Source organism: Vulpes lagopus, chromosome 12 (assembly GCF_018345385.1).
Source record: "Vulpes lagopus strain Blue_001 chromosome 12, ASM1834538v1, whole genome shotgun sequence".
Lineage (NCBI taxonomy): Eukaryota > Metazoa > Chordata > Mammalia > Carnivora > Canidae > Vulpes > Vulpes lagopus.
The window spans coordinates 59374251-59401599 of NC_054835.1; the positions used below are offsets into that span (position 1 = coordinate 59374251).

A 27349-nucleotide genomic window follows, 5' to 3' on the forward strand; every position below is an offset into this window, starting at 1 on the left:
CCGGGTGCCGGGTGCCGGGTGCTGGGTGCCGGCCGCCGGGTGCTGGGTGCTGGGTGCCGGCCGCCGACCACCGTCCTCGCCGCTGCCTGGAGCGGGACCAGCAGGGGCTCAAGCCTCCTCACAGCTGCCCCCAGCACCTGCCACCGGGCCTGGCCAACAGGAGGTGCCGCGTGAGCATCTGCAGACGCTGCAGACAGCGGGCCCCAGAGCCGCCCGCCGGCCCCGCCTGACCTCCGACCCCTCCCGGGCCAGGTGACCGCGGGGCTGCGGCCTGGCGCCTCCCCTGCAGCGGGGCTGCCCATGCGCCCGGCGGGAGCCGCCCGGGCTCTCCTCCCGCCGCGTCACCAGGCTCCGGACCCGACCTCAGGCCCAGCAGAGCTCAGCCCTGCCCTGCGCCCTCCTACGGGCGGGGAAACTGAGGCCCGGACACGCGAAATAACGAGCGCGGACCTCGGCCCCAGCCCCCGCCGCCCGCCCGCCGCGCCCCCCGCAGCCCCGCCGCAGCCTCACCTCCCACGGGCCCGGCGTCCGAGTCCGAGACGTGCGTGATGGAGAAGCGGGACGCGGGCGCGGGCGACACGGTGAAGCGCGACGACGGGCCGGGCGCCGCCGGCTTGGGGGGCGCGGCGGGCGGGGCGGCGGGCGGGGCGGGCTCCGGGACCGCGCCCCGCGGGAAGCCGTCTCCCCGCGCCAGCCCGCCGCCTGCAAGGGCCCGCACGTCACTGCCGTCGGGCACGTCACGGCCCCGCCCCGCCCGGCAGACCCCGCCCCCGCCCGGCAGACCCCGCCCCCGCCCGGCACGCCCCGCCCCGCCCGGCAGACCCCGCCCCCGCCCGGCACGGCCGGCCCTTCGCATAGCACGCCACGCCCCCTCCACGCCACGCCCCGCAGACCCTGCCCGGTACGCCCCGCCCCCGCCCGACACGCCCCGCCCCGCCCGGCAGACCCCGCCCCCGCCCCGGCAGACCCCGCCCCCGCCCGGCACGCCCCGCCCCCGCCCGGCAGACCCCGCCCCCGCCCGGCACGGCCGGCCCTTCGCATAGCACGCCACGCCCCCTCCACGCCACGCCCCGCAGACCCTGCCCGGTACGCCCCGCCCCCGCCCGACACGCCCCGCCCTCGCCTGGCAGACCCCGCCCCCGCCGGGCACGCCCCGCCCCTCGCCTAGCACGTCACGCCCCCTCCACGCCACGCCCCGCAGACCCTGCCCGGTACTCCCCGCCCCTCACCCGACAAACCCCACCCCCCGCCCGGAAGACCCCGCCCTCGCCCGACAGACCCCGCCCCTCACCCGGCACGCCCCGCCTCCACGCCACGCCCGGCAGACCCCGCCCTCGCCCGACAGACCCCGCCGCCACCCGGCACGCCCCGCCCCTCGCCCAGCAGACCCCACCCGGCACGCCCCGCCCACTCCCGGCAGGCCCCACCCCTCCACGCCCCCTCGCCCAGCAGACCCCGCCCCCACCAGGCACGCCCCGCCCCTCGCCCAGCAGACCCCACCCGGCACGCCCCGCCCACTCCCGGCAGGCCCCACCCCTCCACGCCCCCTCACCCAGCAGACCCCGGCCCCTCGCCTAGCACGCCACGCCCCCTCCACCCCCCGCCTGGAAGACCCCGCCCACTCCCGGCAGACCCCGCCCCTGCCCAGCACGCCCCGCCCCCTCGCCCAGCAGACCCCGCCCCGCCCCCAGCTCACCCTCTTCCACCGCGGAGCCGTCGGGGGCGGAGTCGGCCCGCGGAGGCCAGCCGGGGGCACCGGGGGCGTGCGGGCCGCCCGCCGGGAAGGCGGGGGGCGACTCCTTGGTGCCCGGGAAGGGCTCCCCGAGCTCCCGAGTGGGGCTCTCCTGCAGGGTCAGAGCGGCACGGGGCTGCAGCGGGCGCTCCCACGGCTCCCCCCCCCCCCGCCGCCCCGCCGAGCCCGGGGCGCCCGCCCACCTGGTCGAAGAGGTAGACGGTGACGTCGTCGAAGAAGGACACGGCTTTCTTCTTGCGCTCCAGGTCCTCGCAGAAGGCCTCGGACAGCAGGCTGGGCATCTTGAGCAGACTGCGCAGCTTGCGCGCGCCCTGGCTCTCGGCCACCACCACGGGCACCGGGGGCGCCTCCTCCTCGCTGTCCTCGCTGGGCTCCTGGATGCTGTAGCAGCGCAGCTCCTCGTCGGACTCGTCGCTGTCCTCGCTGTCCTCCTCCTCCTCCTCCGGCCGGCCCTCCGCGGCCGCGGGCAGTGCGGGCAAGGCCAAGCAGAGCGGGGTCCTGGGGGCGCCGGGGCCCCCCGTCCGTCCCTGCTGGGCCTCCTGGAGGTCAGGGCGGGGGCTCTCGGAGCTCAGCGGGACTGGGGTCAGCTGGAAAACTTTGGGGCGCCCGGGGCTGAGCCCTGGAGCCCAGGGAGGCTCCAGTCTGGGGCTCTCCGGGCAGGTGCTCGGCTCCGGACACGCATCCTCCAGCAGCAGCAGTCGCAGGGGCGGCACCTCCCTGGGGCCAGGGCCCTGTGTCCCCCCGGGCACCCCAGACTCAGGCGAGGGCTGTGCAGACTGCAGCCCAGGGCTCTCCAGATCCAGCTGTAGCCTGGAGGCCAGGGCACCTCCTCCCTTCTCCGGGGGGCCGGAGGTGGCCTCGGGATCTGTGTCGAGGTCCGAAAAGTAGGCTGAGTCACGGTAGGGGTTCTTCTCCCCAAGGCCGCCGAGGGAGGCGGGGAGCTGAGTCTCGGGCCCGGGGCTCTCACCCTCAGAGACCAGCTCCCCAAAGGCCTCGGGCTCACACGGCTCGTGTGCCTCCTTGAGCACGAACTCCGGGGACTCATAGTTCTCCGTGTCATAGCCACTGTCCAGGGCTCGGGGCTGCCCGCCGGGAGTGCCGGTGACCGACGGGCTGAAGACCTCGCAGCCACCGCCGTCGCTGGCAGAAGATGGAATATCCAGGGAGTCTACGGAGCTGGGGGTCCCCACCTGCTTCTGCAGGGAGCGGAAGGCCGGCGGCACGTCCGGCTTCCCCGCGGGCGGGCCATCGCTGGACAAGTCTGTGAAGACGCCGGAAGTGGCCTCTGTTGTGTGCTCATCCTCGCTGACTGGCGCCTCCAGCCCAGGGGAACCAGTGCGGCTCTCCGGGCTCGGGGCTACCTCAGGGGCAGTCTCCCAGCTGCCAGCAGGCAGGGGCAAGGCAGGCAGGGTGGCGAGGGCACCGGCCTCCTCGGCGGGCAGCGGGGCTCCCTCTTGGGATGGGGCTGGGATGGAGGGAAGGGGTCGCTGAGCTCTGCTGGAGCCCTCGGCCTCCTCAGCAAGCCTGGGCTCTGTCTGGGGGCTGTCACCCCAGCCCACGGCCCCCTGTGTCCAGGACGAGGTCACCAGGCAGGTGGCAGGCGCCAGGCCCCCAGCAGGACACAGATAAGGGGGTCCAAGGCAGCGGCCTAGCTCCAGGCCAGAGGAGGCCCCCTGCGGCCCGAGGAGAGGCTCTCTGGCGTCCTCCAGGGCCAGGGGATGTGCCAGCTCAGGGACAGCCTGTAGGGTGTGTTCTGCGCCGGGGCAGCAGCCCATGCAGCCCCCCACACATCCCGGGGCCCAGGGGCCTGGTGCTCGGCTGCCGCTGTTGTTATTGGCAGACACGTTGGAACTCCAGTGCCTGAGCTGGGCGGCTCTGCATGCCTCGGCCTCCCCCACCGCCTCCCCACCCGGGGACAGCCGAGCCCCAGAGCTCCCCGAGGGGGATGTGCCCAGTGGGTCCTCCAAGAAGGGTGGGCAGAAGGCAGCCGCACCCCAGTCGGTGTCCTCCTCCCCAGGCTGCGCCAACCCGAGGGCCCCCGGTGACGGCGAGCCCAGCGGGCAGGGTGGGTCTCGGGCATGGCTCCCCCGCCCGTAGTAGTCACAGCGGCCCCAGGACCCCTCGGGGGGCGGCTCGTGGCCCAACAGCGGCTCCATGGCCAACGAGGCGGCAGTGCTGCCCTCCGAGTCATTGTCCTGGTCACTGGTGTCGGGGAGCAGGTCCGCGGCGTGGGGGCTGGGGGTGCAGCCGGCGCAGTCAGGCTCGTGGCCGGCGGCGGGTGTGGGTTCCTCCAGCCGGATGAAGTACTCGCTACCCACCGAGGGGCTGTGCGCACTGAGCACGGGCACCACGCCGGGGGGCGCACCGTCAGGGGCACAGAGCTCCTGCAGGCGCGCGGCGCGGCCGGGGCTCCCTGCACCCCCGGGCGGGGGGAAGGCCTCGGCGCCGCGGCCCGCTTCCCACTTGTACTCGAAGTTGAGGCCGCGGCTGGTCTCGGTCACGGTCAGCACGTCATCCCCATCCGCGTGGAAGCCGTCGCCCGCGAACTGTTCCAGCAGCGGGAAGGACGAGGCGGCCGCGAGCTCGCCCGCGCCCCCCAGAGCCAGGCCGGCCAGCCCGGGGCCCCCGCCACCCCCACCCGGCCGCAGGGAGCGCCAGCGCCGCTCAAACTCCTCCTCCGCCTCAGTGGCGCCCTTGGCGCAGAGGTACGACAGCAGCAGGTGCACCTCCTCGGCCGTGGGCCGCTGCTCAGGCTGCAGCCAACAGAACTGCATCACCTCGTACCTGCGCGGAGGGAGGCCCAGGGCTCAGGCCCTGCCCGCGCGCCCGTCACCTGCCGCCCCGGGGCACCGCCAGCCTGGACCCCAGTCCCCGCCGGGCCGAGCGGAGCAGCCCTCTGCACCAAGGTCTGGGGCCTCTCCTCCTACCCAGAATCCCCCAAGGACAGGGAAGAGAGCCTCCAGCTCACTCCCGGACACCCCAACTCTCCCAAAGCGGTGGGCACAGGGCTCTCCCCTTAGCTTGCCCCCACCCTGGCCGCAGGTGCGTTTGTGTTTTGGGTAAAGAGACCACTTGGGCCGTGGGCACAGGACAGGGCCCAGAGGTCAGTGCTGGCCAGAGGGGGAGCCGGCGTGAGCTGGAAACCCAGGCTGTCAGACTCGGTCTCGCCCCTCCGGCTGGGGGCGCTCCACCCAGCCTGGCGTCCCAGGGTCCTCACCAGCGGTCAGACAGAGTCAGCTGCAGCTGGGGCTTGGGAAGCTTGAGCTGCTGCTCCCGGACAGCGTAAGCCAGCACCTGCCGGTCCGAGTGGTGCGGGTAGGGCTGCGCGCCCAGCTCGAAGAGCTCCCAGATGGTCACGCCCAGGGACCTGCGGAGATGACGGCCGTCAGAGGGGGCTGGCGTGGCTGCCCGGGGTCTCAGAGCCTCGGCCACCACAGGGCAGCTCCTGTCATCCCGCCAGCATCCTACGGACGCCCCTCCCAAAGGGTAGCATGGTCCTTGGGTAAACTGGCAGGATGCGCGACCTGGCCAGGCCCAAGGCGGCGCCCAGGTCACCCAGGCAAATAAAAGCCACGCGGGCCTTTCCCCAAACCCAAGTCCGTTCACTTGTCGATCTGTTCACTGCCGCGGTGAAGGCTGGACACCGCACCAGGGGTTGGAGCGACCTGGTGAGGCTCCCGGTGCTAGGGGCCCGGTGATGGCGGGGGGGGGGGGGGGGGGTCTAGGTCCACAACACGTGTGGGCCCAGGGCGCGGCAGGGGCGGCCGCAGCCTGCAGGGCTGGGAAATGGCACCTGGGTTCCTTCCGTGGTCCTTCCTCCAGCTCCCAGGCCCAGGCTGACCCCAGAGACCCAGAGCATAAGGAACAGAGAAGTCGGGTGGCCTGGAGCAGAGCCACCCAGAGGACCCCAGTCAGGATGGGCCAGCAGGGGACGGGGGTGCAGTGGTGATGGACTAAGGGAAACGCCCCGGGGTGCTCAGGAAGGGGGGGTCCATGGGTCTAGGTTCTGAGCACTCACTGGGAGCAGAGGGAGGCCAGACAGGCCCCAGGAGCTGCAGGCGGGCAGGGTGCAGAGGAGAGGTGGGGAAGGAAGACGGGATCACCGTGCCAGAGCTTCCAGCGGCTGCAGTCCCGGGTCTGCGTGCCCCTCTGTGCCCCGCCCGATGCCGGGTGCTCGGGGAGGAGGGGGGCCCCAGACTACAGACAGGAGAGCCCGGCCTGCTCGCAGACAGCGGGGGCCACGCTGAGGCCCCGTCTCAGTCCCGGCGGCCTCCCCACCTGAACGTGTGCTCGGGCCTGGGGTCTGTGGGTGTCCGTGGATCTGGGAGGGGCAGGACCGTGGGCTACAGGTGGCCCGGCAGCCCCGCCAGCACCCCTGGGGCCACGGAGAGGTGAGGTGGGCAGATGAGCAGGTCATCGCACGTCTCTGCCCCCTGGAGCCTGGCAGGCCCCGCGTCCTGGCCAGACACGCACCCACACACCAGGGCCTGGCGGCCTCTGGGTCCCCCTGGGTGTGTCCTCCCGCGCCGCCGGCCCCCCACTCACCACACGTTGCTGGCCTTGGTCTGGTCCACCACCAGCAGGTTGCAGTGAACCTCGTCCACCAGCTCGGGTGCGATCCAGCGCAGCGGCACCCACAGCTGGTCGGCGGTCACGAAGTAGTCCTCCTGCGGCGCAGGGGCGGCGTTACCCGGGGGCGCCGGGCGGCTGGCCCTGCCCCCCACGCGGCCCCGCGCTCTTACTCTGTATTTGCCGTGGGACAGGCCGTAGTCGCCGATCTTCACCGTCAGGTCGGCCGCAAGCAGGCAGTTCCTCAGGGCCAGGTCACTAGAGGGCGGGAGGGTGCGGGTCAGCGGCAGGGCCCGTGGGGGGCAGAGGGGCAGCGGGGCCGCGGGGCCGTGGGGCGGACGGGCCGTGTGTCCCCGAGGCCTTGTCGCTCGCGAGCAGGTGGGAAGGGGCGTCTGAGAGGCAGCCCGTCCCCCCAGCTGCCCCGAGCCCCCTCCCTGGCCCAGCACTGGGCGCGCCGGGGGCCCACGGGGACGGGCCGCACACGCTACACCACAGACAAGGAAAACGAGGCCCAGGGAGGGCGGGAGCACGCACGGGGGCCCGGATGGCCCTGCTGGAGCCCCTCCCTCCTGACCCCTGCTGTTGTCCTGGCTTCTGTCCCCTTGCCTGCTGAGCCACCTCTCGGGGGCCAGCCAGCCGGGGACACCGCAGGCTTTCTTCCCGCCCACTCCACCCTCCCTCTCGGCAACCGGCACCCTGGGGTCTGAGCAGCCCAGGGCATCCGGGCCGGCCCTGCTCACACGGGGCTGGGCCCCTCCTGGCCCAGGACAGGGTAGGGGTAGGAGTGCCCCCCTGGAGCACAGCGGGCCCAGGGCTGCGGACCTCCCCCCAACCTGCTCGGGGGCCACAGGGTGTGGGGGGCATGGGCCCCTACGGCAAAGGTGGGGTCAGCGCACATCCACCGGGGGCCACAGACGGGCCCGCGCCTGTGGGGCGTGCGGGTGCTTGGGGCTGGGTGGGCCCGGCGGGCAGGTCGGGAGGCTGGCAGCTGCCCTCTTCAACAAAATCACTGATGCTGGAGTTGCATGTGTCATCACTCAGCACCAGGATATTGTTGGGGAGGACGGCCCGTGCGGCGTCCGGGGCCGGTGGGCCGCTCGTCCATCGCCACTTCTTCCGGCACGTCCCCCTGGGCTGGGCACCCTGGTCCGTCTTTCCGACTTCCAGGGCCAGGGTGGGAAGCAGGACAGAGCCATCCCTCCCCCGGGGCCTAGGGATCCAGAGGCCAGCAAGGGCCAGTGTGGGGCCACCGCGGGGCTCTGGCCACCCCAGGGACGGTGGATGGGCCTTGGGCCCTGCCTGTGCTCGCCCGGGCCAGCCTGACGTCCTGCAGAAGCAGGTCCCCATCCCGCGCCCCGTCTATCTGGTCTTCATTAAGCACCACGGTCCCTAAAGGCTGAATAAAGATGGACCAGCTGAGCCTCACACGACCCCAAGGCGGGAACCCAGGGCCCCTCGGCACGAGGGCAGGAGCCGCCCTGAGCCCCACGGGGATGCCCGGAGAGCCGGCACCCCACCCCGCCCTCACCTGTGCACGTAGTTGTTGCGATGCAGGTGTAGGACCCCACAGGCCACCTCACAGGCCATGCGCTGCAGGGTCAGGGGGTCAGGTGCCATGGACTCTGCCACCCGGCAGCTCCGCAGATACCCCTTGAGGTCCCCCTGCCAAGAGAGGCAGCACCGTCACGCACCGATCGGGGCGGGCACCCCAGCCAGCCCCACAGGCGCCCTCCCCCCCAGGACCTGGTGGCCGCGCAGCCACCCCACAGCCACGAGGTCTGCCCCGGTGGCCTGCTCGTGGGAGGACAACCCCACGGGTGGAGGGCGCAGAGCCCGGGGCCACAGGAGCACGCCCCGTGTACCGCCCTGGGGCCCATGTGCTCGCCACCTCACTACTGGCCCAGGGTAGACGACCCGAGCGTCAGCGGGCACAGCCCTGACCTGCGGACACTGCCTGGCTCCAGCAAGGGCCCAGCCGCTGGGGAAGCCGGAGGTCACAGCTGCGGCCCGGAGTCCAGAAACCAGACGGGGGGAGCCTGCAGCACGCCTGGAGCCGCGGGGGGCGAGGGCAGCCAGGGTCACGCCCCGGGAGGAACACGGGCCACGTGAGGCCCAGGACACAGAGGTGAGGCCTCGCAGGAAAGCGTCCTAACTGAGCGGGACAGGCCGGGGGCCCAGACGCAGCGGCCGCCCTCCCGGGTGACGTGGGATCGACCCCCCCGCAGGCTGCCGCGGGACGTGGTGGGCATGCGCCCCGGGCCCGCTCAGGGAGCAGCGGCTGGAGGCGGGAGCGGCCACTCACCATGGGGCAGAACTCCATCACCAGCAGGTAGGGCGTCACCTCCGCGCACTGGGCCAGGCACTGGAGCAGGTTGCTGTGCTGCAGGGCCCTGCAGGAGCCAACAGGCTGCCCCCCTGACTCGAACTCAGGCCAGGAGGGGGCGGGCGGGCGGGGAGGGGGGCTGGCTCTGCAGGGGTAGGGGAGGAGCAGGGACAGCACAGAGCTTGCCTTTGTTCACAGGGCCCCGTGCCCGGCAGCCCCCGCCCGCCACAGCCCGGCCCCAGGTGCCACCCACCTGTAGGGCTGAGCCTCCTCCAGGAACTGCATCTGCTCCTGCACGCTGGCGCTCGCCTTCAGCTCCTTCACCACCACCTGGGTGCTGCTGATGCCCGAGTTCACCTCCCCGAGGAACACCTGCGGGGGCGGGCGTCACGGCGGCCCTGCCCTTCCTCGCTCCCCCCGAGCCCCGACTGGAAGCCTTGCTTTACTCATCTGCAGAAGGGGCTCTGGGCCCCTCCTGGGGGAACCCTCCCGGCTGTAACATCCTCCCTTTCGTGCTCATCCCGAGGCCCCCGGCTGTTCCCGGCTCTCTCTGGGGGTCCGCGGGGAGGAAGCAGGGATCCCCAGGCTGGGGATCGGGGAGCAGCCAGGACCAAGACCCCGCGCCGCCCCCAACCCGGCGCTCCCAGGGCGCCTCCCAGCATCTGATACCAGCACTTGCCAGGAAGGGACGCCCCCGGGAGGGGACCCCAGGGTGGGGCGGCTCCCAGGGGAAGCAGGTCTCCATCCTGCCCCTGTGCCTGCCGGGCAGGAGACCGGCCCCCGGCGTCAGCGCCCGCCCGCCCCCGGGGTCAGCAACTCACCTTCCCGAACCAGCCGTGGCCAACCTCCTCCAGGTACAGGAGGCTGTGGCGGCCTAGGTCCGTGGACTTGAGCAGCTGCACTGTAACAGGGCAGGGGGCTCAGGAACCCCGGCTCGGGCTGTCAGCGCCCCCATCTGCCCTTCCCGGGGCCGCCCACTCAGCACCTGCCCTCAGCCCCCCAGCGCCGGGGCCACAGCTGGGGGGCTGCCATCAGGAGCAGGATGCCTGCTGCCCAGGAGAGCTGTGGACCTGCGAGCTGCATCCGGGCATCTTTCTGGGTGGGTCTGGGAAGGCTGGTCCCCAAACTACAGGGACAAGCCGCAAAGACAGCAAGGCCTGGAGCCAAGACCAGCACGCGGGCAATGCCAGGCAGGCGGGATGGCCGGGGCCAAGCCCATGGGGAGGAGGGCCCTGGAGCCGCCCGTCCCCTCACCCCTGCCGCAGGCTGGCATTCCAGCACCAGGCACACCAAAGGCTCCTTTGTTGGGGGCTGCTTGGCACAGCCGTGCACGGAACACACTGGGCCCATTCTCCTGCAGCCTCGGTGGGTGAGGTCAGCAGGGAGGAAGGGTCAGCGGGGGCCCCGGAGGACGGGCCACGGCTGCCGAGCCCACTCACACCCTGTCCCCCGAGGGATTCCCCGAATTCTGCTCCCACGCCAACCGCCCTGAGGGCCCAGGGGACAGAGCTGGGCCGAGGATGCCAGGAGAGCCCCAGGGATGGGGGGCGGCTCCCAGGGAACACGGACAGTGACGCTAAGCAGAATTTAGGGTGGGGAGGGTCCCACTGGGGCTCGAGCCTCGGGGTTCCTCCCCCTGCTCTGTCTTCCTCTATCTACAGTCTCAACAGGTGGCACCTGCTACTCGGGTTTTCAGCCTTCACCTCCAGGGGAGGGGCTGCCCCCCGACATCACCTCCCCAGACACGGGGTACCCTGCAGATCTGAGACATGGGCTATGGAAATGGAGAAAGCAAGCAATCACTCTCTCTGGTCCCTGCTCCCACCCTCAGGGACAGCCCCCCAAGGGGTGGGAGAAGCCACGTCTCAAAGATTCTTCGAGGTCCCAGACACTGTGTGCACGTGACAGGCCCAGGCTGGGGGTAGGTGACCCTTGGCTCCCCACCAGCCGCAGTGTCCAGGCCAGCACAGCTCAGAGAGCCCCGGGGCCATCCAGGAAGGCCAGGGGAGCGTCCTACAGCAGGGGGCCTACCCTCTGGAGTTTGCGGGGGGCACATGCCTCTGAGCCCCAGCCCTGGCTCCTGCCTAACCGGTGACCTCTCCTCCAGGAGATGCGGGCTGGAGGGTGGGCGGTGATGCCCATGGAACCCCGGGCCCTAGGGCTGGCAGCTGGGGGCCCGCAGGGCTGCTCCAAGGACTCAGCACCTTGGGGGTCCCCAGCCCTTGAAGAAGTCTGGGCTTCACAGTGGGCAGCCTCGTGGTCATGGGCCTGCCAAGGCCTGGAACAGAGCAGGGATGGGCCTGCTCATCACCCCGCAGGGCCCGACACCCTTTCCTCGTGCCCCTGGAGGAGCGGAGGGCGGTGGGCACGGCCCTGCCTCGGAGCCTGCAGGGACTGAGGTCAAGCTGCCTCGGAGGTGGGGGTCAGCGCGGGACCTCCCCCTACGGACCCAGACACGACCAGGGGTGCCCACAGCACCAGCCTCAGGCAGACAGGTTCGAAGCCCAGCTTGGATGTTGACCTCTAATCTCTTCAGCCTGGACCCACATCTGTCCTGTGGGTGCTCGCCCTGGGGGGGACCCCAGGGCGGGGAACAAACGGGACACAGGGCAAGGGGGCCACGGAAGAGGCCCTGCTGCTCCTGCCCCCACCCCAAGGCCTGAGTGAAAGGCCCATTCACGAGCCCGCCCACGGAGGGACCCCGACGAGCCCCTCCTCCCTGAGTAGGTGGGCCCTGGCCACTGGGCACAATGGGGCCCATGTCCCTGCGGGGCCATGCTGGCCTCAGGGGGTCGTGTGGGGGCAGCCATCCAGGGACAGCGGGGGAGCCCCTCCTCCCAGCACACGGGTAGCCCATCGCAGGACCAGGCCCACAGCTTCCTCGCCCCTGCAGCCGGAGCTGCCCCTCTGCACAGCAGCCCCCGGGGGGCGGGCAGGAGGCTGACCCAAGCCTGTCCGCGGTGCCCCAGGTCCCACCAGAAGGGGGCACCTACCAGCCCTCTCCCGCCTCTCCCCTCCTGAGCCCAGAGGCCAGGCCGGACCCCGGAGTCACACGGGTGCGCACCACCCGGCCTCTCCGGGGGGGTCCACTCACCTGAGCGCCCCGGCTGCTTGGCCATGGGCAGGGAGACCTCGGTGAGTGGCAGGACGTACACGTCTGGCCCGTTCTGAGCCCCTGTCGCAGGGGACCCCTGTGCCGAGAAGCCCGCGGCGTACTCCTCCCCCTCGGCATTCTCAAACTCCTGCGGCGGTAGGTGGGCGCCCGCTGGCAGTGACTCCGGGGCTCCGGGGACGGGGGGCAGGGCAGGGGCAAGGGGTGCAGGCCAGGCTCGGCAAGGACCGAGCTCTCCGCTCCTTCTGGAGCCGGAGGTGGAGCGGGCTGGGGGCCTGACCAAGGTGGTCAGCACCTGCCCAAGGTGCTGGGCAGCACCTGACCAAGGTGGCACCTGCCAGCGCCCCCCACCTTCCCAGTCCTCGGGCAGGGAACACCCCCACTCCCCCCAGCTGCCCGGGCACCCGGGGACCAGACAGCTTTGTTTTGTGTTGGTCGGAGGGGAGGGTGATTCTCCTCCCAGAGGCCTGGAGGGGGCCTCAAGCATGGGTGCCCGGAGCCCCAGGCCGGCTGCCCCTGCCCATCCGGTCGGTCAGCCCCCCAACCCTCTTCGCGCCCCCACTCCCCCCAGCAGCCTGTGATCCCAACCTCGAGGTCAGGGCTGGGGAGCGGGGACAGGGGCCCCGTCAGCCCGCCCACCCTGCCCCTTCCACAAGCTGCATTCCTGAGGGCCCGGAACAGGGAGCCCACCCCCCAGGCTGCAGGCCTAGGCCAGGCTCCCTGCCACCTTCCGCAGCCACCTGCCTGCGGGCCGCCCTGGACCTCGACCCAGGAGGGCCTTCCTCTGCTCCGGGGGCTCCTGAAGAGCCTGGCCCGGCCGCGGCAGCCGGGGCAGGGGGCGGGGGGCCCTACCTGGCCGGCCTGCTATTTGGAAATGCAGCTGCCGCACCTGTCGGTGGGGAAGCCCCTCCCCCGGGTCCAGAGCGCACTCGGGAGCAGAGCCAGAGGCTCAGGAATCCCCTCCTACAGAAACAAGAGCAGCTCCCACCCCCGGAGCCCACAAGCCCACTGCCCAGGTGGGTAGACTGAGGCCCGGAGCACAGCCCCTATGTGGGCAGGTGGCTGGACCCGGAGCCAGGGGGCCTAGGTTCTTCCTTTGGCCCTTCGTGCCCCCGGGGACCCTCCTTCGTCCCCAAAGCCCACTGCAGGCGACCCCAGTCCTGGTACCGACCCAGAGAGGACAGAGCCTGGGGACAGCAGGAAGCATCCCCTGCGATGCCTCCCCTTCCCAGGGCCCGTGAGCCCTCCCTGGGGGCCCTGGGGTACCCACTACAGCCCCATCCACCCCCCAGCACACCTGGCCCCAGCCCCCGGCCCATACCTGACGGTGCCGCCTGGCAGCCCGCCGGATGGTGCCAGCAGAGCAGGCGATCACATAGGACAGCGTGAGCATCGCCTCCCGGCCCCTGCTCCCAGCAAGCTCCACGGGGGTGCCCAGCCCCGGGCCCCCAGAGACCAGGCAGGAGTCCCCGTGCAGGCAGGCCCGCCCACCGAGGCGCACTGGGGCCGGAATGTTCTGGGCACCATGTTCCCCAGGAAGTGAGGAGGGCACGGGTGGGAGGGGCCAAGGCTGGCCTTTGTTTGGGGCCTTGTTCCTGCCGTGCCCTGGGGAGGGGCTGACCTCTACGGGCCCCCACTCCCACCCCCACGGCCTTGCGGCTCCAGGATCCTGCCTGGGGCGCTGCAAGGTGACACAGGGCAGGCAGACGGCCTCCCCAGGACCGGCCAAGGGAGCGCGGGCAGGGGCACGGACCCTGCAGCTGCCAGGGCACAGCCCGGCCACAGGGGCACTGGGTGACCCGGGAGGGCGGCTGGGTGAAAGGCACCTCCTCGTCCTCGTGGAGGACACAGCACGGCCTACGTGGCAGAGGTGCCGTCTCTCTAAACGGGGGTGTCGTGGCTGCGGTGCGGGCCGCTTAGCGGGGACGTGCATGGCCGGTCCCCTCCTAAAGCTGCCAGGCCCGGGAACTGCCTCCAGCCCAGGCGGCCGGGGTAGGAGCCTCGGGTCGGGGATCTGGGCGGTTCTGGGCCGCCAGCTCCTCCACCTGGTCCTCCCTCCCCGAACAGCTCCCCGGGGAGCCCCTGGCCACATCCCGGGGGCCTCGGTGCTGACTCCAGCCCAGGCTCCCTGGAAGCGGCCCTGGGGGCGGCCTTCGAGAGGCCAGGGCCGTGCGTCTGGCTGACGCTCCGTGAACAGCAGCGCTGGCTACTGCCGCGCGGTCGCCCCGACCTCCGGCACCCAGCCCCTCCCTGTAGGGGCCCGGGGGCCCCAAGGACGGCGATTCCAGCTGGCCGGGGGGTCCTGGTGTGCGGGAAGCGTGTGCGGGTGGCTGTGGTTTCTCATTGCTGGGTCCCACGATCAGGGCTTGAGGGGCTGGGGGCACTTCTCCCCGGGAAGTCAGGGGCCCCCAGGGAAGCGAGTCCCCTCCCACGGTGCTCAGGACCCCCACGGCCGCCCGCGAGGCCCCTCCTCACTGTCCCAGGGTGCCCAACCTGCGCACGGCGCTGAGGCCGGGCCCTGAGCCGGGATCCCACAGCACGGGGCCGGGCCCACACGGGGCACCCAAAGTATGGGAGGTAGTGGGCAGGGGTCCCCAAAAGCCTGTAGGCCCCTCCCGTCGGCGGCCCCCAGGGAGGCTGTGGGGTCCCAGGTCTGCGTGGCCTGCAGGTGACCCCAGGAGGGAGGGAAGCCAGCGCTGCGTGGGCACAAGAGGGCCCGGCCCTTGGGATCCCGTCCACCCGCCTCGGACCCCCGAGCCCTCACCTTGAACCCGATGCCGCCCTTCTTACAACACAGACAGGCCAGCATGAGGGCGATGACAGTGAAGAGCCCGGAGAAGGACACGGCCACCACAGCCAGGGAGGACGACCAGGAGAGCTCGCTGAGGGGGGCGCCGTCTGCCGAGGGAGAGGGGGTTACAGGGGCAGCTCGCCCGGCCCCACACCCCTGCCGCCCCGGCCTCCCCGCCCCCAGGCCCGCCGCACCTGCCACCCACAGGCACCAACCCGGCTCCGCAGGTGCACACGCGGCCTCCGCCGCTCGGACCCGCAGTTCCCGGAACGGCCACGGGGCGCCGCTCTGGCCTCAGTCCGAGGACGCAGAGCGGCGGGCGATCGGGGCGCTGACACGCCCGTGAGACCCGGTCACCTGCCTGCCCTCCCGGCGCCACCCCAGGGCCAGTCACCCCGCCCGAGCCGTGAGGATCCCAGGGGCGCCCGGAGCGAGGCACCCGCCAAGCTCTGCGGCGGGGTTGGAGCCGAGGTGGGGGGCGGGGGACCCCAGGGCCCGGGAGGGTGGGCCGCGGGCCTCCTGCACCCAGCCTGGCGTCCCCAAGGCCCCCTGATGCTGCTTGTCCCGGGAGCAGCAGGGACCCTCAGGGCGGTGCCCACCCCACCCGGTGCCTCGGCCCTGAGCGTCACCAGGTGTGGGGACGGGGGTGCCGGGACAGCACCACTCCCCGGACACAGAGGATCGCCCCCGCGGCCCCCGTGGCCTGCCCCCGACCTGTCACGCCGACCCCCTGCCCCCCGTGGCCGACCCCTTGAGACCCCATCACCCGACGCAGCAGCCGGCCACACCAGGCACGTCCGTGCGAGTCACCCCTGGTCTCGGCAAGGCCTCAGGGGTCCCAACCGGCCCCCGAGGTGACCCCGGGCCTGCTCCCCCACACAGGAGGGAACGGCGTCCCGGCGAGAGCGAGGAGCCTGAGGCAGCACAGGTGCCCTCCTGCGCCCACACGGGCACCCCGGGCTGCGGGCTGACGGGCTGTCTGGGGGGCTGCCTGGAGGCCGCGGGAGCCCGAGGGCAAGCACCGGGCACCTGCCGGGTCCCTGGGCCCCACCCTCGCCCACGGGGCCAGGGGACTGGGGGGCAAGGGCGGCAGGGACAGCCACGACCCGAGCCCAGGGGGCCCAAGGCAGAGACCTCCCAGCGCCTCCACAGGCCCCGGCCCCGCACCCGGGGAGCAACCAGCGCCCTGGGGGTCACCCGCGGGGGCCCCTGCGTCCCCGCTCCCCCCCCCCACTGGGCAGGTCTTCTGGCCGCTGGCCCTTGAGGGGGGCAGCAGGCACGGTGGCCACGCACCCGGGGCCGCACCCCCAGCGCTGCCCCCGGGACCCCGCGCCGAGGAGCCGTCCCGCCCAGTCACCCTCCCCCGTGTGCTCAGGGCCCCTTGCGGGCTGCGAAGGGAGCTGGGAGCTGGGCGCGGGAAGCGGGGGGCCCAGCGCAGAGCGGAACCAGCGCCGGCCCCCCCGAGAGGGAGACGTGACCGCGTCTGCATCGGGAGGGGGCGGGGCTGGCTGTCACACGTCCGGGTGGCCCCCACGCCCTCTCCAAGCCCCTGTCCCGGTCCTGTGACCCTGTGGGGGATGACGCTCCACACAGGGCCAGGGAGCGAAACAGAGCCGGGAAGGGCGTGGGCCAGAGCAGACCCCACGCGAGGACGTGGCCGCCACGAAGCGCACACGGTGCCGCGGGAAGACGCGGGCGGCCAGGCGCAGAAGGAAAGGCCCAGGGCCAGGCCGGCGGCGGGAGCCAGGGAGCCACGTCACCAGGTTTCCGCGTGGAGCACAACGCTGAGGCGACCAGCAGTGGAGGACCAGGCCCCAGGGCCCTGGGTTCAAGCCCCGCGGCGGGCTCTCTGCTCCGAGGGGGGTCTGCTTCCCCCCCCCCTCTGCTTCCACTGCTTGCGTCACTCTCAAATAAATAAATAAAATCTTAAAAAAAAAATAAAAAATAAAAGCAACCGGAGGAAATCAAATATATCGATGGATTTGCCTCCATAAACACGTACGTTCCACAAAAGCCCCAAATCAGGGACGCCCGGGAGGCTCAGCGGTGGAGCGTCTGCCGTTGGCTCAGGGCGTGACCCCAGGTCCCGGGATCGAGTCCCGCGTCGGGCTCCCCGCATGGGGCCTGCTTCTCCCTCTGCCTGTGTCTCTGCCTCTCTCTGCGTCTCTCATGAATAAATAAATAAAATCTAAAAAAAACCACACTCGGCCTCGTCCATAATCAAAACAGTGCAACCCTAGGGATCCCTGGGTGGCGCAGCGGTTTAGCGCCTGCCTTTGGCCCAGGGCGCGATCCTGGAGACCTGGGATCGAATCCCACATCGTGCTCCCGGTGCATGGAGCCTGCTTCTCCCTCTGCCTATGTCTGTGCCTCTCTCTCTCTGTGACTATCATAAATAAATAAAAAAATTAAAAAAAAAAAACAAAAAAAAAAAACAGCGCAACCCAAAAGGCCACGTCCTCTTCCAGGCCCGGGGGGTGATCTCGGCCGCAGCCCGCGCTCCAGCCCTGTCGCCGGGCTCCCCGGCCTGCACCCGGCAGCATCAGGAAAGCGGGAAAGCCGTCCTCACGGCCCCCCTGGGGGACCGGCCCCCTCGTTGGCCAAGTGATCCCTCATCTGGGAATTTATACCACGAGCCTAACCCGGAGGGCACGGGAAGCCAGAACCGAGGCAAACCCAGGACTGAGCGCGTCACTACCGCAGACAGAAGAGACGTTCGTTGAGGTGATGTTTTTAGGACAAAAACAGCCCGAACAGTCCACAAAAGAGGGAAGGCTTAAAAAAAGAAAAAATCAGTACATCTGCAAAGGAAGCCTTACGCGGCGAACCGAAGACGGCGTTCCCGAGGAAAGCTCGCCCCGCGCTACGGAGACGCCGCGAGGCCACGAGGACACGTCGGGGCGCCAGGCATCAGTCATGTCACGGTGGAGTCGGCCGGGACCCCCTCTCTTCGCCCCCCCCCGCACACACTCGCACACGCTCCCTCCAAATAAAACCCCAAGAAAACCCAAACCCGCAGAGTTCATTTCAGTTACACCTGCACCAAGTGGAACCCGAGGCGGGACCGCAACCGCTCATGAATCCAGGTCCCGGGGACGTCAAGGGACGAAGAAAGACCAAAGCACCCCCAAGAAAGCCCTCAACGCGTGGACGGCGCCTGTCGGGCGGCAAAGCGGCGGCCTCCGCTCCCGCCGTCTGCGCCTCGTGGCCCCGATGAGCACGCAGCGCCTCCGGTCACACGTGCGTAAGCCACATCACAGTCCCCGTGCTCGATGCCGTCGGGAGCCCAGGGCCTCAGCGTCACCCATCCATCCCCCGCCGGGAGCCACCTGCCGAGGGCAGCCAGGTGTCCCCGGGGAAGCAACGGGGACCCAGAAGGAAGCGGGGAGACGGCACAGCAAGCCAGAGCTCAGCGGGCCCAGCCGGGCCGTGTCTACAGCGGGCAAAGCCACATCCTGGGCCATGGGGCAGACCCCATCGGCCATGGGGCAGACCCGTTGGCCCCCCCCACGGTCCCCAACTGGACCCTCCTCGCCACTCCCAGGTGGGCCCTTCCCTCGGGTGGACCCGCTCCCTGGACCTGTGCCCACCCACCCACTCCCAGAACCTCACAGCCAGCTGCCCCTGCACCCCTGTCGCCTCTCCCCATGGGTAGCCCCACCCAGGCCCGGACGGCCACCAGCACAGCCAGGACCCTGCCAACTCCGGGGGTCTGGGGCGTCCAGGCCCTCCCTCCGCAGCACCAGAGCCATCTCCAAAAGCAGCGCCCACCAACGCCTCCTCCGGGCCATCCACGCGGACCCCCCTTGCCCACAGGCCGGCCCTTCCCCTCACTGTCCCTGCGGCCTGAGGGGACATGGCTGGGGGCCTGCGACACACAGCACTCTGGAACCACTTGGGCAGAGCGAGGGCACGGCAGTCAAGCCCTCCAGCCCTGCGGCCCCGTGCCTCTGTTTCCCCAGCGTCCCCCGGGGCCACAGCCTGCTGTCCGCCCGGCAGCTGCTCTGAAGCATACGCGAGCCCTCTGACCCGCCAAGACGGTCACAAATCGTTTAATGGGAAGTGAGTGTGGCGAGGACGCGGAGAGCGGGAAGCCCGTCCCCGGCCAGTGACTCCGAGGGAAAGTGGGGGCTCCTCTGGGCATCGCCATGCACCTTCCTCCCCCCTAGTGTGGACCATCTGCAGCGAACGAGGATGGCGCCAGGGGCCGGGGGTGGCACGGGGCTGCAGGTGGCCCACTGTGTCTTTACGGGGTGAGGAGAATGTTCCGGAACTAGACGGGGTGGTTGCATGACATGTCAACCCACTAAGCGCCGGGCGTTGCTCACTTTGACACACCCTGTTCTGTGCGTTTCACCTCAATTTAAGAAAGTGTTCAGGGCGCACTGGCGCGGCGGCCCGGTCCCCAGAGCCCCCAGCCCCCCGCCCCCGGCTGCTCACACCACGGGGAGCTCACTCCACGGGTCAGCCACCCGGCCTCGGGGCCTCGGGGCCTCAGGCTCCAGGGTGACCGCAGGGGACGTCTGCTGCCCCATGTCCCCCGAACCTCAGAGGCCACCTGACGAACGAGAGGGCAGAGCAGGGGCTGAGAGCGGGGCCCTAAGGCGTCTGTGAGCCGGAACGCACCTGCCCACACGCGTGGGCTCCAACACGCGGGCTCCGGACCCCCGACCCCAGCCTCCCACGGCAAAGCCACCCCCGCAGGACACACCCCCGCCCCACAGCTGGCACTGCACCCAGAACCGTCAGGGACCACCGCCAGGCTCAGCTGACCAGAGCCAGGTGGGGAAACTGAGGCACACCCTCCCCCGCTCAGAACCGGGCTCTGGGCCGGGGTGCAGCCAGACCCGACCTCCACCCCCCAGCAGATGAGAGAGGCCCACGGGACGTCCGGCTGGGGAGGCTGTGCCCCGCTGCCCCCACTCCAGAACCTTCCAAACCTCTCAGCCCTGAAGCTCGGTCGAGGGCACCACCCGCCGCATGAGGACAGAGGGCACGGGAGGTGCTGAGAGGGCAGGGGGTGTGTGGGGAGCAGAGACAGGGAGGGCGCACCCCGAAGACGGAGGGTGGGGCTGAGAGGCCAAGGCACGGCCTCCTCCGACACAGGGAAGCACACGTGTCCCAGACCCGGGTGCCAGCGTGCCCCGCCCCCACCCCGGTGACCACGTCGCTCAGCGGCCCGGGGGTGCTGTTCCCGCAGGGTGTGCAGGGCGCGCTGGGGCCAAGGGGCTCACCCGGGAGGACCCCTTCACGGACCCCGGACCCCGACCCACCAAGGGCGGCCTGGCAGCTGGCGTGCGGGGCAGCCCCCTTCCTGCCGTCCGCATGGGTCACCGCTGAGGCCCCACACGGAGCCCACGGGGGGCACCCTCAGGCCCTGGCTCCCCAGGGGCAGGACAGCACCAAGGGGGCCTGGGGGAGGGCAACACACGCACTCACACTCACACGTGTTCACGCTCCCACTTGCACACACCTGTGCACGTTTCCACGGCGCGGACAGACGCTCGGGGGCGCAGGCCTGGTGGTCTGGGGGGGCCCGGCCGGGACCCCAGCACAGGGCCAGCTGAGCAGCCGCCCTGGCCCCGCCCCGCGTCAGGCCAGCTTGTCACAAACACGGGGACGGAAGGAAGTTCCGCAATCTCCACACTGTCCAGTGACACGTGAGAAAGCCCAGGCCAGGGCGCCACCGCCGACCCCACAGCCCCCCCACACAGCGTGGGGCCCACCCGCATGGCCGGTCCCGGGGTGGGGGGCCTGGGGGGTGAGGGTGACAACGGGGAGCACGGGGGCTGCCTCTACCTTCCACACGGTCTCCCCTGCATGGACGGCCCCCCCACGGGCCCCCAGCCCGGTCCACCTGGCCCTCCGAGGCACACGCACCCACGGCCCCACGCCCCCCGGCCTGTGGGAGACACCTCGGGAAGACAGGCCTGTTTGTTTACCCGGGGACCCTGCCCTGACACACGCTAGGCACCAGGTCCCGGGGCAGCTGAGCCGGACGGAGGAGTCCGTCTCCAGCACGGCCGGGGCGGGGGACGCGGGGGACAGCAGCTTGGTAGACAGAGGCCCAGGGCCACCAGGCTCGGACGCCCTGCCACCCTTTGGCTCCACGTTTCTGCCTGGACGCCATGCAGGGCACTATTGGGGGGTGGCCGGCTGGGGGGTGGGGGCAGCAGGGGCACCACCAAGCCAGCTGCGGCCTCCGCCAGGGGCAGGAGCGCACCATTGGACCTGGGAAAGGAGCCCAGGCCCTCCGGCCCGGAGCAGGCCCCGCCAGGGGACAGGACAGCCCCCTCCCAGGCTACGCGGCTTTGAGCAGGATCGTTCCTCCGGCGTCCCCGCGGTGGCCAGGAGCTGCGGCTTGGGGGTGCCAGCCTGCCACCAGCAGGGCTCAGGCACGTCTCCAGGACGAACAAGGCGGCCCAAACGCCCCACAACCAGCTTTGTGGGAAAAAGGAAAAAGGAAAGGGGCAGGTCTCGATGGGCGGCGTTTGCCAGCTCCTGGGGCGCGGCCTCCACTGGGGCCCGACGGCCACCAGCGCCGCGTCACTGAGCGCAGGGTTGGGAAGGATGGGCCACTGGCGCCAGCACACTCCGCGGCCACACGGCACCGGGAGAGCAAATGTGAGCCACGACACACGCGTGGGACCGAGACTCCGGGTTCCAGGGTACAGACGTGCCACCCCAAACGGACGGGGGGAGGCCCAGAGGGGCATCACGGAAGGGACCGCCACACGGGCGACGCCGGGGGGGACGGCATCTGCGCCCCAGCACGGCCACCACAGGAGGGCAAACGCGGGCCCCAAGAGGGGCTGCCCACAGCAGCCACCGCCCCTGCCCCGGGGCCCAAGCTGTTCCTGCCGTTCTCGGAGCAAAGCCCCACGAGCCAGCCAATCAGGGGACACGAGGAAGGCCCCGTGTCACAAGATTTGCTGCTATGACGTGACCTCGTGAGGCGACCCCATGCATGCACGCGTGGTGCGGGGGGAGAAAGGAGGGGGACCGGCAGGCTCGTGGGCTTGGTCCTGGGGGACAAAGGCGGGGACGGCTGCACATGCCCAGAGGCCAGTAAACGCCGGAGCGCGCCCTGTAAAGGGGGGAGTCCTCTGCAGGGTGGGTTGCGTCACATGACACAGTTAGAGACGTGGGGGACAGAAGGACGTGCCGTCCACCGTGGGGCCGGGGAAGGCACGGCGCCATGTCACCGGGGAACACGGCCAGCGGTGGGAGACAGGACGCCTCGGGCAGGCCCACCTGCGCGGGCAGCGTGAGTCTGAGCAAGAGCAGCCGGGCGCACTGGGAACTGCCTCCCATGGGGATGAATCCCGCCTTCCCGGGGGGGGGGTCTCCCCGGGGGCTCGCCCAGCACAGCCCCCACCTGCTGCCACCCCCGCGGCTCCATGGCCCCAGGCGTACGGCCTCTGCTGCAGAGTCACCGCGGCGCCTGCAGGTGAGCCCGCCCGGTGCCCCCAGCCAGGGCCCGAAGCCGGCAGGGCCCCCCAGGACTGGCTGCAGGGCCTGCAGGGCTGCCGCAATCGGAACCCCGGGGCCCCTGTGCCAAATCACGAAGGATCAGAGAGTGATGGGAGCAGGGGTGAAGCCCTGCGGGGCCTCCCCGGGCCGGGCCCCCTGCGAGGACTCCTCGGATGTAGGACAGGGTCCTGCAGGGGAGGCCTGGGCAGAGTCCAGGGCCGGCTCCCGCCCCCCTGCTGCTGGCCCGGCTCACGGGGACCCCACCGCCTCACCCCCACGCCGGGACAGGTGAGTGGCCCCGAGGTGGGACCAGCACCGCACCAGCCCTGCCCGTTCCTGTCCTGCCACTTCCTCCGCCAGGGCCCGGCCCTCGTGACAAGCCGCCGCCCCGGGCACCGTGTCCTCCCAGGACCCCCACCCCCCCGCCGTACCCGGCTCGGGCGATGCTCCCACGTGCTCCGGCTGGCGGTCCCACCCGGGGTGGCCTCGGAAGACCCCCGCCCCACTCGGGGCACCAGGCGCCTGGCCCCAGGGCTCGGCGGCCGCGGCCCACACAGGCCGCCTGGGAACTGGCTCGGGCCGCGGCCCTGCCCCGGCTTCCTCTGCCGCTTCCTCTGCCGGGGCGGGGAGGCCAGGCCGCGTCCTGCTGGCGCCCGGTCCTGCGCGAGGGGCGGGCGGTGGACGCGCAGGTCCCCAGGCCGCCGCACCTGCCTCCCTCCCTTTCTTCTGAAGCCTCCCCTGGGTGGGCACAGGCGCCGCGTCTACAGGGCACTGCAGGCCGTGGAGCGCGGGGGCGGCTGGGAGCCCCGGGGGCGGCCTGAGCGAGTCAGGAGCCAGAGCATCCACCACAGGGTGGCGGGGAAGGCCACACTCAAAATCCAGGGGCACCACTGCGCCTAGTTCAAGGTCACCGAAGGCTGGGGAGCCGGTCAGGCCTCGGAGGGACCGGGGTCCAGCCCCAGTGCGGGCCCTGCCCCATGGACTCTCCCACGGCGGGCAGGGGGGACGGGCGGCCAGAGGGTCAGGAGGCCACACGCAGGGCCACCTCGCCCAGGAGACACCCTCCGCCCCCAGGGAGGTGATGACATTTTTTTTTTTAATTTTTTAAAGATTTTATTTATTTATTCATGATAGAGACAGAGAGAGAGAGAGAGGCAGAGACACAGGCAGAGGGAGAAGCAGGCTCCATGCTAGGAGCCTGACGCGGGACCCGATCCCGGGACCTCAGGATCAGGCCCTGGACTGAAGGCAGGCACCAAACCGCTGAGCCACCCAGGGATCCCCGGTAACCACATATTTTAAACAACGGGTTCTGCCCCAGGTGTACGCACCAGGCGCCTGTGTGTGCTCACCTGTGTGAAGAGCACGTGTGCAGGTGTGCACACGGCGGGGTCACCCCTATGGCAGGGCCCCAGGGGGAGGAAAGGCAGAGGCTGGCTCCCTGGAGAAGGTGCCCGAAGCAAAGCCCCCCGCGCCCCCCGCCCAGGGGCCGCCCTTCCCGGGCGCGAGGAAGGGTGGTGGCGCTGGCCGCAGGGTGGGCCCCGGGCACCCCAGCCAGGCCGCAGAGCAGAAGCCACCGGGTTCGAGAACTGCTGCCGCCGTGCACTTGCCGCCAGGGAGAGGGCTCCCGCCCACCCCCCAGCGCCCCCAGCACCCCCAGGGCGGGCCTCTCCCCAGAGGGAACATGAGGTGAGCACCCAGGCAGGACGGGAGCCGAGGGGCTGGGGGAAGGGGCAGGTCCCCCTGCCGGTCAGCCGGCACCCCACGGGCCGGGGACTCCCTGTGTTCGGCGGGTCAGGGACCCGCAGCAGCCCCAGCGAGGCCTGGACCTGCCAGCTACCGACCGAGGCCCCCCAGGCCCCACCTGGCCGGCCCCCTGCCTTGGGACCCCCCTGTCCCCCAGGGCCATCCCGTCCCAACTGCTCCCGACCCAGCATGTGGCACCCCCGGCGCCCCTCAGGCCTTGTCCAGCCCGTCTCCCCAGGGTGAGGGGTCACCTGCACCAGGCCGAGTCTCGGGAGCTTGAGGGATCAGCCCAAGGCCACACAGCCCCGAGGGCATGAGGAAATCCCCCACAGCCACCCACACGGTGGGAGAAAGCACTGGACCCCACAAGTGGCAGCCTGCCCCAAGATCACGCGTGCAGGCCTGGCCCCTCACACACCCCGGTCCCGCCCACACGTGACAGCTGGTGGCGGCCCCGCAGGGCGCTGGTTTGGGCGAGGGCCCCCCAGCCCCGGGCCCCCCTGGAACCCGTACTCACGGCCTGAGCCTCAAGCTCAGTCCCCTTCTCAACACAACCGCCACCGTCCCTGCCGCGCCCCCACGGCGACCTCCAGGGAATCCCAGGAAGCACGCGTGGCCTGCGGGTGACTTGGTGAGGATGCGGCCTGGGCCCGGCCTCCCCGTCCACCCTGGAGGGGGAGCCACAGGGACAGACTCCCAGGTGGCCGAGAGCGGGGGTATTCCCTGCCCCCTGGGCTTGCTGGCCCGAGCAGGGCGCCCCCCCCACACACAAGCAGCCCTCGGAAGGAACCCCCCTCCACCCTGGGGGCAGAGGAACGCCACGGAGCCACCGTGGGCTCACGGCCACCCCCTCCAAACAGCATCTTTGTTCACGGGGCGCCAAGCTTCCCCAGCACTCCACCACACGAGGGCCGGGGGCGGGGGGGGGGGGGGACAGGCCCTGCTGTCCCATTTTACCGACGAGAAGACAGCGCCAGAGACACTCCACGGGTCCGGGCATCTAGCAGGAGGCCAGGGGGCCCCGCCTCGCCCGCGTGGGGGCCGGCACGGAGCCCTGCACCCCAACCGTCACCTGCCACCGCCATCCAGGGCTGCCGAGGGGACCTCCCCCTGCCCTCCCGATGACAACTTTCCCTGTACGTCGTTAAACTGACACGTTATAATTACGACGATCGCAGCTGTTTACGCAAACACTTGCAAGCCCCGTAAAGCCCTGGTCCTCGGAAGTGGGGGCAGGGTCTGGTGCCAGGACACACCGAGCGTAGGGACGCGGAGGCCGAACCCCACGCAGGGCAGCTCTGGGCGCCACGGGGGGGGGGGGAGGGGGAGGCAGGGAAGAGGGGGAGGGGGTGGTGATCCCAGGGCCAGTCCTGGCACATGTGCCCACGCATCCCCGACCCTGCCGGCAGCTCCACGGCTGCAGTCCTGGGGTCGGCCCCCACCTCCCGGCCCGCAGGCTGCGGGGACCAGTGGCCAGAGCCGCCCGGAGGGCTGTGCCTAGGCTGGCGGGGCCTGGGGCTGCTGCCACCCAGACGCTGGGCCGTCCGCGGGCGACAGCGAGCTCCCGGGCCCTGGGGGCCGATGGCCTGGGAAGGCTTTGCTGAGGGATTGACACCCACACCCTAAACCCAGCAGACAGACCTCACGTCAGCTCCCTTCCCCCAGGAGCAGATGCCTTCGGATGGGGCCGTGCCCAGGGGACGCCGCGCATGGCCGCACACGCCAGCCCCGCTCCAGGCGGGAGACCCAGGAGAGCCTGTCACATGTGCCTGGCTTTGTTTTGGCTGCACTGGCCTGTGCCCGAGCTCCAGTGACATATGGGTGGGACTCCAGCCCCTGGGCCAGGGCTCCACGGCAGGGATTTCTCTCCCACTCAGGCCAAGGAGGCCTGGAGCTGGTGACACAGAGGCGAGCAAGCCTACCCCCTCCCGGGGACGGACGCGGGCCTCCTGCAGCCCCAGGCCCGGTGCCCCCTGTGCCCCCTGCGGCACCCACCCCTCCAGGATGCCAGCGGCCACGAGTAAACAGGCGGCTGGTGCCAGCTGCCCGGCAGGGTGAGAGCCCGGGCCCCGGGGCCCCGCAGTCAGCTATGCTGTGCCCCCCAGGCCTGCCACCCGGACCTCCCCCCGGTGCAGGGGGCCTGGGCACCACGGGGCCCCACTCCCGAGCCTCTGCCCGGTGGGCTCTGTCCTGTGGGAGGCGGCTGCTCCCAGCTTCCCGTGCAGGCTGCTGGGCTGCCGGGCAGGGCTCCCCGGAACCGGCTCCTGGCAGCGAGAGGGGCTCCCACGCTGAGACCACGGACGGGCAAGGGGGCACGGAGGCCTGGGCCCCAAAGGTGACACTCCCACCCTCCCAGGGAGCCCTCGCCCCTGGCCACCTCCTCCCCTGGACACCTGGGCCCGAGGTGGGCCCTCCTGCCCCAGTTACCTGTGCCCGAGGCATCCCCAGAGACGCCGCCGGCCCTCCGTGCCCACCCTGCCAGGTGCCAGCCCCGCGGCCTGCCCGCCTGCCCCCCGCCGGGCCCTCCCGCCGGCAGCTCCTGCTGCGCTCGGCTCAGGGTGCCCAAAGGGTTAATTTCCATGCAAAAGAGGAAACCGGGCTCAGGAAGGCACCATGTCCGCAGTGGGGGGCTGGGGGCGCAGCCGGTCGGCCGCAGGGCCAGGGACTCCCGCCCGACTCACCGGGGTCGAAGTGCGAGCTGAAGGCGAAGCTGGGGTTGAAGAAGGACGACGACATGGCCAGGGCCGGCGCGGGCACCCCGGCTGGCGCTCGCTCAGGACGCCCGGGGCCCCGGCCCGCGCCGCGCCATCGCCGGGCCGCGCAGGTGCGGAGCGCGCCCTGCCCGCCGCCCCCGAGCGCCCCCGAGCGCCCCGCAGCGCCCCCCGAGCGCCCCCCGAGCGCCCACCGGCGCCCACCGCCGCAGCCGCAGCCGCAGGAGCGGGCCCGGGCGGGCGGGGCGGGCGGGGCGGCGGACGAGGAGGCTCGGCGGCGCCGCGGGGCTGGGGCTGGTGCAGTCCGAAAGCACTGGCGGGAGCGCGCGCGGGCGGGGGGGCTCCCTCCGCGGCTGGGGGGGCACGGGGGGAGCTGGGGGCACGGGCGGAGCTGGGGGCACGGGCGGGGGGAGCTGGGGGCACGGGGGGAGCTGGGGAGCACGGGCGGGGGAAGCTGGGGGCACGGGGGGGGGAGCTGGGGGGCACGGGGGGAGCTGGGGGGCACGGGCGGGGGGAGCTGGGGGCACGGGGGGAGCTGGGGAGCACGGGCGGGGGAAGCTGGGGGCACGGGGGGGGGGAGCTGGGGGGCACGGGGGGAGCTGGGGGGCACGGGCGGGGGGAGCTGGGGGGCACGGGGGGAGCTGGGGGGCACGGGCGGGGGGAGCTGGGGGCACGGGGGGGGGAGCTGGGGGGCACGGGGGGAGCTGGGGGGCACGGGCGGGGGGAGCTGGGGGCACGGGCGGGGGGAGCTGGGGGCACGGGGGGGAGAGCTGGGGGGCACGGGGGGAGCTGGGGGGCACGGGCGGGGGGAGCTGGGGGCACGGGCGGGGGGAGCTGGGGGCACGGGGGGGAGAGCTGGGGGGCACGGGGG

The 27349-nt window shown here is 71.9% G+C and overlaps 1 protein-coding gene across 3 annotated transcripts; it reads right to left on the reverse strand.

The window, feature by feature from the left end:
- On the reverse strand, positions 1–26659 carry AATK (apoptosis associated tyrosine kinase). Of its 3 annotated transcripts, none has more exons than XM_041727249.1 (14): positions 26449–26659; positions 14522–14655; positions 11740–11887; positions 9467–9546; positions 8899–9017; positions 8625–8712; positions 7851–7984; positions 6496–6580; positions 6299–6420; positions 4971–5120; positions 1936–4537; positions 1697–1844; positions 511–702; positions 1–149 (listed from the first exon to the last, which is right to left on the reverse strand). In XM_041727249.1, the coding sequence occupies exons 1-14, from the start codon at positions 26501–26503 to the stop codon at positions 109–111; spliced, it is 4098 nt and encodes a 1365-aa protein (XP_041583183.1). In that variant the 5' UTR covers positions 26504–26659; the 3' UTR covers positions 1–108. The 3 variants fall into 3 exon arrangements, with proteins under 3 accessions (XP_041583183.1, XP_041583184.1, XP_041583185.1); XM_041727250.1 differs by lacking the exon at positions 26449–26659 and adding an exon at positions 22453–22577; XM_041727251.1 differs by lacking the exons at positions 11740–11887; positions 14522–14655; positions 26449–26659 and adding an exon at positions 9631–10407.
- Between the last annotated feature and the right edge of the window lie 690 nt (positions 26660–27349).

What these genes read in the sequence shown, in the direction of transcription:
- AATK (XM_041727249.1), bottom strand. Translation starts at nt 26,503, where the DNA reads ATGTCGTCGTCCTTCTTCAACCCCAGCTTCGCCTTCAGCTCGCACTTC. An exon ending in CTGACTCTGTCTGACCGCTG is followed by an intron (nt 4,538 to 4,970) that starts GTGAGGACCCTG and finishes CCCTCCGCGCAG; the next exon opens with GTACGAGGTGATGCAGTTCT. An exon ending in CGGCTCCGCGGTGGAAGAGG is followed by an intron (nt 703 to 1,696) that starts GTGAGCTGGGGG and finishes GGGCCCTTGCAG; the next exon opens with GCGGCGGGCTGGCGCGGGGA.